Source organism: Stegostoma tigrinum, chromosome 4 (assembly GCF_030684315.1).
Source record: "Stegostoma tigrinum isolate sSteTig4 chromosome 4, sSteTig4.hap1, whole genome shotgun sequence".
Lineage (NCBI taxonomy): Eukaryota > Metazoa > Chordata > Chondrichthyes > Orectolobiformes > Stegostomatidae > Stegostoma > Stegostoma tigrinum.
This window is the reverse complement of record NC_081357.1, coordinates 122,378,358-122,391,633: the sequence shown is the minus strand read 5'-3', so window position 1 is coordinate 122,391,633 and position 13,276 is coordinate 122,378,358. Positions and strand designations below refer to the sequence as shown.

The 13,276-nt window shown below is 39.4% G+C and overlaps 1 protein-coding gene across 8 annotated transcripts in view; it reads left to right on the top strand.

Moving 5' to 3' along the window:
• fkbp1b (FKBP prolyl isomerase 1B) overlaps positions 1 to 13,276 on the top strand; it is a 45,295-nt gene that overhangs the window by 15,840 nt on the left and 16,179 nt on the right. For 7 of the 8 annotated variants that reach the window (XM_048531513.2, XM_048531512.2, XM_048531518.2 and 4 more), the window contains one exon: positions 142 to 189. In XM_048531513.2, coding sequence (XP_048387470.1) covers positions 142 to 189 — 48 coding nt within the window. Of the gene's footprint in view, positions 1 to 141; positions 190 to 1,040; positions 1,150 to 13,276 lie in introns of those variants that run through there. The other variant, XM_048531520.2, reaches the window with a different exon arrangement.

Genomic DNA, 13,276 nt, shown 5'->3' with positions numbered 1-13,276 from the left:
TTCTGAAAGTTAACGTGGTTTTGTGCTGTAACCTTAAAACCACTATAACATCTAGTTTGGCGATCTATAGCAAAGAATTGCGGCATACCTTACAGAAACGCAAAAATGTCAAAGGTACTAATTTCATATCTTCTTTTTCAGGCAGGACATTTCCAAAAAAGGGCCAGACATGTGTTGTTCACTATATAGGTAACGTATACTATGTTTCATATGAATCATACATTCAGAAAGAATGTTACCAGTGGGTGGTAATGGCAGTTTTCTGAAGGTAGTGACAATGATGGGGTTTTTAAGCCTGCTGTGAATGGTAAGGCCTGGTCTTGAATTTGCAGTCAAACCCACACACAGCTATTGATTTTTTTTTGATCATAACACATGGCAAAACTGCTGAGAGGTGGGTAGATGCTTTCCCTGTGAGGAAGGAAAAATTGCTCTCAGCTGTTTTTATACCTCTTGAGTACTGAGTTTAGTTTGGCTGGCTGTGTATCCAGGCAGTTCACTCATTCAACCAGAGATTGTGCCTACAATGAGGTGATGCTACAAAGGAGAAACATTTTAAAGAAAAGGGACTCTTATTAAATGTATCCTTCATCTGATACATGATTAGTAAACTATTAATGCCTCGGTTATTTTCTGAGTAACTCTGTATAATTTTTATTTTGAATAACTGCATCTCCAATGGTGAAAGCAGACTCAGTGTTGCAAGTAAAATAAACTAAGTGGTGTGATCTCTTTAAAAGATTTTAATCTGTGAGCACTGACACCCAAAATGCTGTTGCTTTTTGCAAACTAATTTTGCTAGAACCTAAAATATCTAACAAAATAGTTGATAGAATAAATAAATATACAAGAACATGTAAAGTTGAATTGATTACTTCCTGTCATTCAACTAAATGTAATTCAATGTTGAAGGCATTTATAACGCATTACTCTGAGTGGGGGTGTGATTGATGACTAAGTGACTGTTATATAATTGTTTCATGTACCTGATAGGATGTTACACTAGCTTATGTAACATGAAGTTTTCCCACATCGGCTTAAATATGTTTACCATTGAAATCTTCCAAACCTACTTTTAGCATTCTGCTTCTCGGACGTAAAGTACTCAAAATCTTGCTTTTTTTCACTTTGGAAAAGTAAACTTACCAGGTAAGTTACTGCTTTCTCACTAGTTTTAAAACTTTTCATTGGTTTTCTGCCTGGCTCACGTTTTCTTTACACACACATTTTCTTCATTTGGCTTTTGCCTTTTGATGTTAAATTTTTGAGGACTTCAATGAAAAATGTCTTCCAGTGGTCAAATTCCACTCCTGACGGCACTTTTTTTAATAGAAAATTTGAGGTAATAAAAAGACAAGACAGTCTTTTCTGTAAAATGTCAGAAGAATCACCTAGGATCTAATGTTATGCCAGTGTTTGAATAATTATAAGAAATCTCAAATCTGCTTCAAGATGACAGCTGGTGATTGGTGATTTGTCCCAGGTTATTTCTCTGAGGGAGTTTTGGTAATAGTTTACCTTTTAAGGCAGGTCTGACTTACCCTCAAAAGCCAAGTATGGCAGATGCTGGAGATCGGAATTAAAAATAGTACTGGAGGTGCTCAGCAGGCCTGGCATCGTCTCTCTCCACAGATAATACCAGACCTACTGAGTTTCTCCAGCACTTTTGCTTCTTGTTCTGACATACCATAGCCTGGTTTGGTGGGACCTGTGTGGGATTGGTAGCAGATGTCTGCAGCCCTGCAAGCCAACAGTCCACTAGGTCCAAGCTACTATGTTCCTATTACATTCTATAATTTTACATGGTTAAAACCTAGTTATGCTGCTTTGCACTTGTAAGCCTGGCCACCCCCAAGTTCCCTTCCAAGCCAGTCACCATTCTGACTCGGAAATAAAGTTCTGGCGCGCCCTCCATAATGGCGTTGAGGGTCTACGTACAGCACATGGACTGTAGTGGTTCATTAAGACAGTTCACGACCAGCATTCCCTCTAATTTTCTTTGCAGCTCTGAGATCTGTACACAGCAGTGACAGACTAGAAATCCCCACAACTTATAATAGTATGGTTCTATACGGGTGTACTTGTCAGGATGCAGTTATTACTTTCCTCCTTTTTGCAATGCTGTCAATCTTTTTAATCAAAAAATAGTGCTGAAATTTTACTGGTTTTTGTTCTTGCTGCTGTGTGTAATCTCCTGATGAGGGTAGAATTAGTTTTTTAGTTCTGTCATCATGCCTCCATTGAATATTAACTGTTTGTGACTGAGACTCACCGTTGAAGCGCTCCTGCAATAATTCAGGACTCTGGGGTGTTGGTTGCTGGACTGAGAAAGAGAGCATCTGTATTGCTTAGCAATAATTGTTTATCTGTTTATATAACTCGTATTCTTCGACTTTATAAAAATATGTCACCTCCACCCCCATTATATATCATTAAAATATTCATGTGTTATTTCTTTAGCATTCTTAAAGTCTGCTCAGTGGTTCCAGATATGCTGCTGTCTGGTCCTTCTGAAACCATTTCTCTATGGCTGACTTAGTGTTTCAATGGAGAATGAAGTGGTAGTGAATATGAGATCAGAAATGTTTCCATATGAAAATGCTGAACCTTTTGGTACTCAGTCTTGCCCAGAAAAGCAGTGGAAACCCAATGTTTGCCTTTAATTGCTGAGAACATTATCTGCCTTTTTACTGAAATGAGTTGTCAACCTGAAGGTAAACTGTCAGCGACAGCAAAGGCACACACTTGCTTTTGACGTGTGTGTGTGTGTGTGTGTGTGTGTGTGTGTTTTTTATCACAACAGTTGGCTTCTCCATTGCCAGCTGAATACACTGACCATTGCCGTGTGACATCTTGCTTGCAGTGCAATATAATGTGATCAATCTGACTATCACACTGGCTGGGCTCAGTACCTTTTATCTGAATCCAGGAACCTATGGAGAATTCAAAAAACAGAAACCAGTGCTTTCATCATACACTGGTCCTGCTTTGTAAGGCATTGTGCACTTGTCTTACTGACACACAATACCCTGCACTATATAGAGGACTGTTCAGAAGTTCTCTCCGAAACCAAGTTTTTTTTTTAGCTTCAGTGCCCAGAGGTAAGAAAATTCAACCAGCTATTTCATCATTGATGTTTATTTAATGGCATTTGCTTAATGTGTGTGCAGATCAGGCTTTGTTGTCTCTTTGTCCATGTTTGGGTCGTAAGGACTGGTATGATTATGGAATTGTGGCTACCTGTGTAGCACCAGCTTCAGAAAGTGAGCAAAGTCATCCCAGTCAAAATAACTAATACTTTGCTCATTTTATTTCTCTTGATTACTTGTCTCAGGGTTTAGTGTGAATATTCATTGGCTTAAGTTTAGGATGTGCTCACAGACCTTCAAAAACAGCAAGCTGTAATTGTTTTAATGTTTAAAGTCATGATTGCTGAATACTAATACAGTAGTCTTAATCAGGAGGGCAAACTGATGACCAGGTTTCAGATTTTTTTTCCAAAACTATTCCTGACCAGTAACAGTAAAGGAATAACAACAGGTTTACACCTGAGCTGTGTTCTGCATCTCTTCCAGTGTTATGTTCAACATCTAAAATCTTCCATTTTTGAATTAGAATTTTTGAAAGTTACCCTGGCCTGTGAATATTCGCATGCCCTAAATTTAGAAAATATTTTGTCCTGTTTTATTTTCTGGTTTGCTTATTATACTCCAACATTTGCTATATTGTTTTCATGAGTTTCTTTTATGCTAACTTCATGGTGTTTTAATTAACATCCTTTTTACATTTTTCTTTGTCATATTTGACTTCTTCTTCTGTTTTTAATTTAGTTGCTCTCAATCTTACCCCCACTAATGATGTCTGCTACCAGATGAGTCATTCTCTGGACCAAAATTCTAAAAACTCCCTCCCCCATCACGGGTCTACCTTCGTTACAGGGCCGTCGCAGTTTGTTATGACAACTCACCACTGCCGTCTCCGAAGTGATTAGACATGGACAATAAATGCACCTTTGTTATCGGCACTATCCACATCTAATGACTCATTTTTCCTGTTGCATTTAGTTTATTCTTGGAGATAAGTGGTTGAACATTAGCATTGAAAAATGTGCATTGAAGCATGTTATGAATGGCAGCCTTTTACAGGTTGTATGTTTTGGAGCACTCACTTCATGTGCTTTTTCGGGATTTTCAAAAAAATCTGTTACAAGCTAATGTTACTCAATGGCCCAAGTTTTCTAAAAGTGAAATAAGTTGATACCATAGGATCCAGGTGCAGAAACTAGACCGTTCAGCCCATCAAGACTGCTCCGCCATTCATGGCGGAGACGTTTCACAGTCCCATTCTCCTGCTCTCTCCCCGTAACCCTGGATCTCCTTGTCAATCAAGAACCGACCTATCTGTCTTAAATACATTCAATGACCTGGCCTCCACAGCCTTCTGTGTCTGAATTCCACAGATTCACCATTCTCTGGCTGCAGAGGTTTCTCCTTATTTCTGTTCTAAAAGTTCTTCCCTTTACTCTAAGCCTGTGCCTTTGGGTCCTAGCTGCTCCTACCAATGGAAGCATCTTTCCAACATCCACTCTGTCCAGGTCATTCTGTACTCTAAGTTTTAATTAGATCCCCTCCTCATCCTTCTAAACTCCATCTTGCATAGATTCAGAGTCCTCAAACGTTCCTCCTTTGTTAAGCTTTTCATTCTTGGGACTGTGCTTGTGAATCTCCTCTGAACCCATTCCAGGGCCAGTACATCTTTCCTGAGATATGGGGCCCAAAACTGTGCTCAACACTCCAAATGTGGCCTGACCAGAGCCTTAGAGAGCCTCAGAAGTACATCCCTGCTTTTATTCTCCCTGTGTAGGTTAGCTGAATTAGCCATGGGAAATGCAGGGTTATAGGGAAAAGGATAGTGGAATGGGTCTGGGTGGAATGCCCTTCGGAGAGCCGGTGTGGACTTGTTTGGCCAGTTGGCCTGTTTCCACACTGTAAGGATTCTATGATTCCTGTCAAAATAAAAAAAAAATGTTGCATTTGCCTCCCTAACTGCTGACTCAATCTGCAACTTTACCTTGTGAGAATCCTGGACAAGAAACTCGCAAGTGCTTTTGCACTTCAGACTTCTGAATTTTCTCCCCATTTAAAAAAAGTAGCCCATGCTTTTATTCTTCTTACCAAAGTGCATGACCTAACATTTTCCCACATTGTATACCATCTGCCACTTTGCCCACTCTCCTAACCTGTCTAAATCCTTCTGTAGCCTCCCGCATCCTCAATACTGCTTGTCCCTCTGCCTATCTTTGTATCATCTGCAAACTTAGTCAGACTGCCCTCAGTTCTTTCATCTAGATCACAAATGTATAAAGTGAAAAATTGAGGTTCCAGCACTGACCCTTGTGGAACACCCCTAGTCACCAGCTGCCAACCTGAGAAAGACCCTTTTATCCCCACTCTCTGCTTTCTGCCAGAGACTCAATCTTCAATCCATGCTAGCACCTCACCTCTAACACCCTGGGCCCTTATCTGATTCAACAGCCTCCTTTGCAGCGCCATGTCAGAGGCCTTCTGGACACCCAGGTAGATAAGTCATTGGCCTTCCTTGATCTAACCTGCTTGTTACTTCCTCAAAGAATTCTAACTGATTCGTCAGGCATGACATCCCTTCATGAAGCCATGCTGACTTTACCGTATTTTACTATATACTTACAAGTATTCAGAAGTCTCATCCTTCACATTGGACTCAAATCTTACCCACGACCAAGGTTAGGCTAATTGGCCTGTGATTTTTCTTTTGCCTTACTCCCTTTTTAAACAAGAGTGTTGTGTTAGCTATTTTCCAGTCCTCTGGGACCCTCCCTGACTCTAACAATTCCTGAAAGATCACCACTAATGGCTCCACTATCTCTTCAGCTATCTCCTTAAGAACTTTGGGATGTGGTCCATCAGTCATCCATACAGCATTGAGACCAGGTTGCATTGCACTTAAGTTTTCCTTTACTCTGAAGGGAACATTTCCTCTGGCCCTACCTCTGTTTCAGAAGTCAATCTAAGATGAGCGACTTGTACTGAATCAGATTTTCCATAGAATTCAGCACAATGTAACAAGACACACTAATGCGAGAGGATCCACATTTTTTCTGATCTTGAATCGGGTAGAGGGTGATTATTTAATAAATTAGCTCTACAATATTGCATACTGAATCTTCCATGTCCTCTTATTCAACGGTTGTACTTAGCACTAAAGATTTACTGCAGTCAAGGAAACACACTACAGCATCAGCCTTACCTCTTGCCTATGTAAGGTGAGATGCTGGGATGTTGTGCGAAATAATGAGATTCATAGAACATAGAACAATACAGCGCAGAACAGGCCCTTCGGCCCTCGATGTTGCGTCGACCTGTGAACTAATCTAAGCCCCTCCCCCTACACTATCCCACCATTATCCATATAGCTTGAGAGGATGAGGTGGGTAAGAGCCATTAAGTGGAAATGATGCAGTCCATGAAAACCGGTGAGATGTGTGCAATGCCAGAGTTAAGGCAAGTGGTGGACCTGTGAGTGTGAGGAGCATATAAAAGATTGTGACACCTGCACTTACGGAGTAGAGAAAATCATTAACCTTCTGCCTGCACTGCTGGGAGTTGTGTTTCAGCTGGGATATTGCCCTGAACCAGGACAGTATCATGGTCCAAAGCTGGCTGAGTTTAATTGTTTGGCTACCTCTGCCAGTCAGAATAAGACTACCTTGTTTCCGACACCCCATCCATTAGCACCTCCAAATCCCTGTCAGTGAACTCAGGAACTAACTTGCCTTTCTGGATCATTTCCTGCAGGACTTAATAGTGTAAAGGCAGTCCCGGGCTTGCAGTATTCAGAGTGGTGCATAGCTGGGGTTTTGAAATAGTACCAGCCATATGTATGTTGCAAAGTCCCAGCAGTGGCAAATTTTTCCACCTCTGTTGCCACATGATTCTACAAGATGTCCTTGAATAGGTCTGTGCATAATTAATTGAATGAAGAGTGGAACACTGCATGAGAAAAGTCACGAAGGGCCACTGGAAAAGTACTGTGATCATAGACCTATTAATGCCTCTCTCAAAATCCATTGGACATACCTCAATCTTCATGATCATAGCTAGCCATGCCTCCTCCTGTTTTGGGTCAGCAGTAATGTTTAGTGCCATTGCTGACTGAAACAGCCTCCATCGACATGCCACAAAGCCTGGACAACATTCAGGCTAGGGCTGAATCGACAGTAATATCTATGCAAAGCAAATGACAGGCAAATCCAATTAAAGAGAAAACTTAAACACACATGCCAACAGGTTCAAGAACAGTTTCTTCCCCATTGTTATTAGACTGCTGAATGGACCTCAAGTTTCAAATCTAATGTTGATCTAGATTCAGTTTTATAAATAAATAATTCCTCACTTTTTCAACTAACATTGGGCCAAACAGTACTAGTAACAGTTGCAGCATTGATTAGAATGATTTTCTGTTGTGGAATTTGTCGTTTTATATTCATCATGTGGTAACCTCTGGGAAGACAAACGTTTAATGCCCATTCCTAATTGCCTTTGAATTTGGGTGCTAAATCACCTCCTTTAATGCAGTTGAATAGTTTTCTGGGCTGTTTCAGTTGTCATCCAAATTGCTATGAATCTGGGGTCATGTGTAGGCCAAACCTAATCAATGATGGCACATTTCCTTGTGTGAAGTACTTTTTAATGAACAGTTTCACAAGCATCATTACTGATACAAGCATTTTTATTTCAAATTTATTTAATTGAATTTGAATTTCCCAGTTAACTTTGTGGCATTTGACCTCACGGTCCTGCTTCTGGATTATTCGTCCAGATGTTTAGATTTATCTGTACTGTTTGTCAAAAACTGTCGACCCTGCTGGTTCACTTCTCAACGGAATAAGGACACCAGGTGAAGTTGCAGCTTGATATTACCTTGGGGAACAGTTGATTGTTCTGTAATATCTCATGTGAAATGGTAAGTTTGTTTTTTGTTACAAGTCAGAAATCCTTTTTTGTATTCAGCCCATGAATTTCATTTTAAAACCAAAGCTATGTCCTCTCCATATTACTGCGAGATTGTTCCAAGTTAGCTAAGGCCTTCCCAGTGTAGGTGAGCCCAAAACTAGAGGACATAAGGTGAGAGGGCGAAGATTTCAGAAAGGACATGAGGCAACCTTTTCACGCAGAGGGTAGTGCACTTGTGGAACAAGCTGCCAGACGAGGTGGATACAGTTACATTTAAATGGCATTTGGATAGGTATATGAATAGGAATGGTTTACAGGGACATGAGCCAAATGCTGGCAAATTGGACTCGATCAGCTGCCGATTATCAGGTCAGCCCAGATGAGTTGGACCAAAGGGTCTGTTTCTGTGCTGTGTAACTCCTCTTTTACTTGCCCAATATTATAACCACTATGCCATTCTACCCTGAATGCAATTATAATTCAACTCCAATTGAAGATACCGTAAACTCTTGGGAAAAGCAGTTAATATTTTTGTAGTTATAATTATTTTTAACACACTTTGGTTCAACCACTTCAATTTTGGAAGCACAGAATTTGGCACCACATTGCTAGCTGAAAAGTGGTGCCCCATCAGAATGGTTATTTCTCACGTGAGTCTCAGAAGAACTTTGGACAAGTGACTATCAGTAGGTTTCAATGGATAGCAATCAAGAACAGACAATTTAATCATTCTTCCTCTCCCTTGGGGTCTGTTGTAACATTGTGAGCTTGACCATGGCAGTATTTAAACTCATGATAGTCTTGGAATCAGTGTTACGACTTTCTGTTCTGCATGACAGCTACTTTTGAACAGTGCTTTTATCCAACAGACCATAGAGGTTATGATGCACATCTCTTCTTCTAAACGAAAGTTATTTTTGTCCCTGTTTGGATTCAAAACATTTACTTTGCCTCTGACTATAATCCAAAATGGTAAAGATTAACCATTCCCTCGTGTAATTCAAGTTTTGATATGCAGAATGCAACTTGTGAAGTATAATCTGTAGTATCCAATCATTTACATTTCTGACTTTGGTTTTTTTGGTTTAGCATCCTCGAAGAATTTAATGCATAGCTATGATCTCAATTTTGCTTCTTGGATTTTCACCAAGCTTAATCATTGACTTTCTGGCACCAGGTTCTTAATTCCTTTTGAAATGGAGATTTTGAAATCTGTATACATATCTACATGATCAAGACTTTATGCATGCCTCTCTGATGGGACCTGAACCCAGGCCTCTTCATTTAGGGATAGGGACATTGTCATTATGTCACAAGAGTCTCTGATCAAGACTTCAAATGATTAGTATTGCATCTAATCAATAAATTAAGTGGTTATTCATCAGATGAGATCACTTTTTCTGTTAGTTGTCCACTTCCATTATTGTTACTTAGAAGCACTTTATTGGATAGTTGACATTTAACTAGTAATATTTTCCTTGTAAGAACTGACACTGTGATAGAAACACTTGGATCAATTCTTGATCTGTAAGCATTAGAGGCGTAACTCTAATTTTCATTGGTAACAATTTTTCACTAATACTTGAGCTGTTCCTTTATTTCAGATCTTCAGCCTACGACAAAATTAGGTGTAATTGGAAATTTTTGTGTAAATGCCATTCTTTGGTATGGTACTTTCTGTTTTATAAAATATTCTCTTGTGACAATTTAAATACTGTTATTAACCCATCTAAGATAAATGGATAACATTATTCAGAAGGGACCTTAACATGAACATGTTCAGTAGTCAGCCACCAAGCAAATTAAATTCAAACAAGTTGCCTCATTTGAGTTAAAAATGAGCCCATTATCAGGTTTAGTGACTTTAGTGTTTGAAAATGCAGCAGAACTGCATGCTCCTAACCCCACGGCTGCCAGCGGGTGGAAGGAAATGGCTTTCTTTGAGCCACCTGGGTTTTCTATTATTTTGCAGCCCACCCCACTTTCGCTACAAGATTGATTCTAGCAAAATAAAACCAATTATTTTTATGGCACTACCTTGAAACATTTGAGCATGTATACCATAAAGGTACGTTAATCCTGCTGCACAAAGTACAATGAGGTGTTGTTATCCATCTCGTTTTCCAACGTTATGGGTTACTTTTAATACTTGCAATCACTTGGAAAATATCTAGAAACTATGCATTTACTGAGTGAAGATAATTTCCTTTTATTACAAGTAGAAGAACTGTTACTAGTATTTAAGTAATGAAATGTAGATGTGACTGTGGAAGTGGTCTTTCAGATGAATACTCCAGTCTAAGTACATTTTTGATTTTGCTATATACATTTAATTATTTCCATGTGTGGCAAGTCAGTTTATTTCCAGAAGCTGCTATTTGCTAACATAATTAGAAAAAAAAATTGGCTTCTTCCAGTATCATTAATTTTGTCTTGTGTAATGTGAGAATCAACTACTGAACAATATAATGTGGTTTAACATGGAATCACACAGGCCCATATTTTCTTCTTTGTGTAAATGAAATCTGTTCACTTCCATAATTTCCCTTACTGTGTGATCCCCTGAAGTGATTTCTTACTGTTTGATAAATACGGATATGGCAAGTAAGAAGTATAGAAGGAAAACAAATTCTGCAAAGTGTTTGCTTATTATCAGTAATGTGTTGCGTACAAACAGTTGTTACTTTGCACAAATGGGTCTTTCAACCAATTTGGCTTGCAAGACCTGACAACAATTTAAGTAGAGGTTCATTTTTCCATGGTCTTTCTCCTACTTAGTGTAAGACAGAGGTGGAGAGAAAAGAAAATGCTCTTTTAAAAAATGGGTATTTAGTCCAACAATTTTTCTTCAAGTAATCAAATCTCTTAATGCAATTCTGAACCTGAAGGAGAAAAGACTTCACACTTTAAAAGTTAATTTTCAGTGCCAACTGGCAATTATTAACGCATCTAATCACATATTTAAAAAGAGTATTTTGACTGAAATGGAGAAAATTTAACTCTCTTTGCTTAGTTACCTAACATTATAAAAAGATTTTGGTGATGAAGCAGACAGTAAGATGCTGTTTACCCAAAGCTAGTAGTGGAATTGTGGATCTCAGACAGAAACATTTCTGGAGTTTCATGTTTAAACATGCATCTGTCCTCGTCTGAATCTTTTGACAGAATTTCCACATTAAGAAGTGAATGCCATTGGCCTTGCTCTTACTTTGAAACAAATACATAAATCATTAATAATTTGCACAAGGGTGTGGGCTAACATTTACACGTTTTAACAGATAATGTCATGTAATTACCCTTCAGGTTTCAACCATGTTCTTAACAATCCACTTCTGCTTTACATTACCCAAATGCTTGACTGCATTGAAAAAGCTACCAGGTTATTTTACTTGTGAAATACCTTTTTGCTGCCCAACTCAAACAGGCAGTAGAACCATGAAGACCCTGTTTGTGTATGCAGTATTTGCAGTTATTGAGTGAGTGAAGCTTTAATCTGTGATCCACTAGTACTTTCATGCTTCTGGTCAGTGTTCTGGTCTGTTGGCTTGCTTCTGTTTCTCCTGTATTTTCTTGCAGAATGTCTTTGGCAGGTGGGATGGTGCCTAATGGCCCAGCAGTGGTATGGTACCAATTCTTGGGTAGGAGTTTGTCCCTGTAACTATGTCTATGTTTTGTTTTAAACAGTTTAAAATTTGCAAAGGACACTTCAGTCTGGAGATGTCCTCTTGTTTCTCTACCAATGTTGACAGTGACCCCCTCTTCCTATAGAGAAAAGCATCTCGAGCACTCTAATAAGCTAATATGGAGCCAACCTGTAATCCTTTGACTTTTTAACTGGCCATGTCAGATCCCCTCCAGAGTTGGATCTGGTTGTCACCTCCTTACAGAAGCTATATTACTGCTCACTTACTAGTTTAGGCTTGATTTTGGTGATCATGATACTGGTTCACAAAGAATGTCTTAACCCGTGAATGGACTTTGATTTAAATTGCAAGGATCAAACGCCCATCTTACCTAAACAAAGAATCCAATACCTAATGTAGATACTGTTGTAACAGAAAGAGACATATTAGGCCTTCTGTCCAATTGGGGTATCTGTTGGAAGACTCTGTTCCTTCCCATTGTAAAGGACCCCCTTTCAGAGGGAGTCAGAAGTCTGTCAAGGAAGACTCTATGGACTTATTCATCCCTGTCTTTCTATCTCTTACTGTGCCTGTGTGGCTGTTTCTTACTATCTATTCCCAACCAGTCCTGAGCCTTGGACAACTGCACCAGGCTGCTCAGTATCTGTGTTTCCACTTGCTCCCTATATGTCCAAGTTTGGGATTTCTTGTCCCTTCCCCGTCCTTGGGGCTTCTTATTCGGTAGTAGATTCGCCAACTTTAGGTACATTTAAGTCGTCATTGGATAAGCATATGGACGTACGTGGAATAGTGTAGGTTAGATGGGCTTGAGATCGGTGTGACAGGTCAGCACAGCATTGAGGGCCAAAGGGCCTGTACTATGCAGTTATGTTCTATGCCTTGTGCGCCAGCATCAAATATTTCAAATCTGCCAAATGCCAACAAAATCTTTCTCTCAAATTCAGTACAAATTTTGGAAGAACAGAGTGTGTTGCTCTTGTTCAAGGGGTATGCCAGCATGTAGAACAATGTACATCAACTTAGGTTCAGCAAAGCAACATGTTTTTGCAGGCCCACATTATAGTAATAGAAGACAATTTCTTTTATTCGTTCATGGGTTGTGGTATTACTAGATGAGCTACTATTACTAGATGAGCTAGCATTTATTGCCCATCCCTAAGTGCTCAGAGGGCAGTTAAGAGTCAACTATACTGCTTTGGACTGGAGTCAGATGTAGGCCGACTTAGTTAAGAATTTCCTTCCTTAAAGGATGTCAGTGAACCAGATTGTGTTTTTGTTTTTAGACAAGTAAGAGGTTACATGTCACCATTATGCTTGTTGTTTGTTCCAGATTTTCATTGAATGCAAATTTCACTTACTGCTGTAGTGGGTAGCAAACCCATGTCCCAGAATATTACTAGTTCACTATGCCACTAACTCCTTATACCCACTTAGGCTAAGTTGGATATTTTCAGGATGGCAACCTGTAGTAAGTAGATGTCTCATTTGGAAGAGACAAGTGCATGTACTATAGCCAAGTTTGTGGATGACACACAAATTAATGGGAAGGCAAGTGTTGAGGATGACACACAGGATCTGCAGAGGGATACAGATGGGTTAAGTGAGTGGGCAAAAACCTGGCAGGTGGAGTACAATATGGGA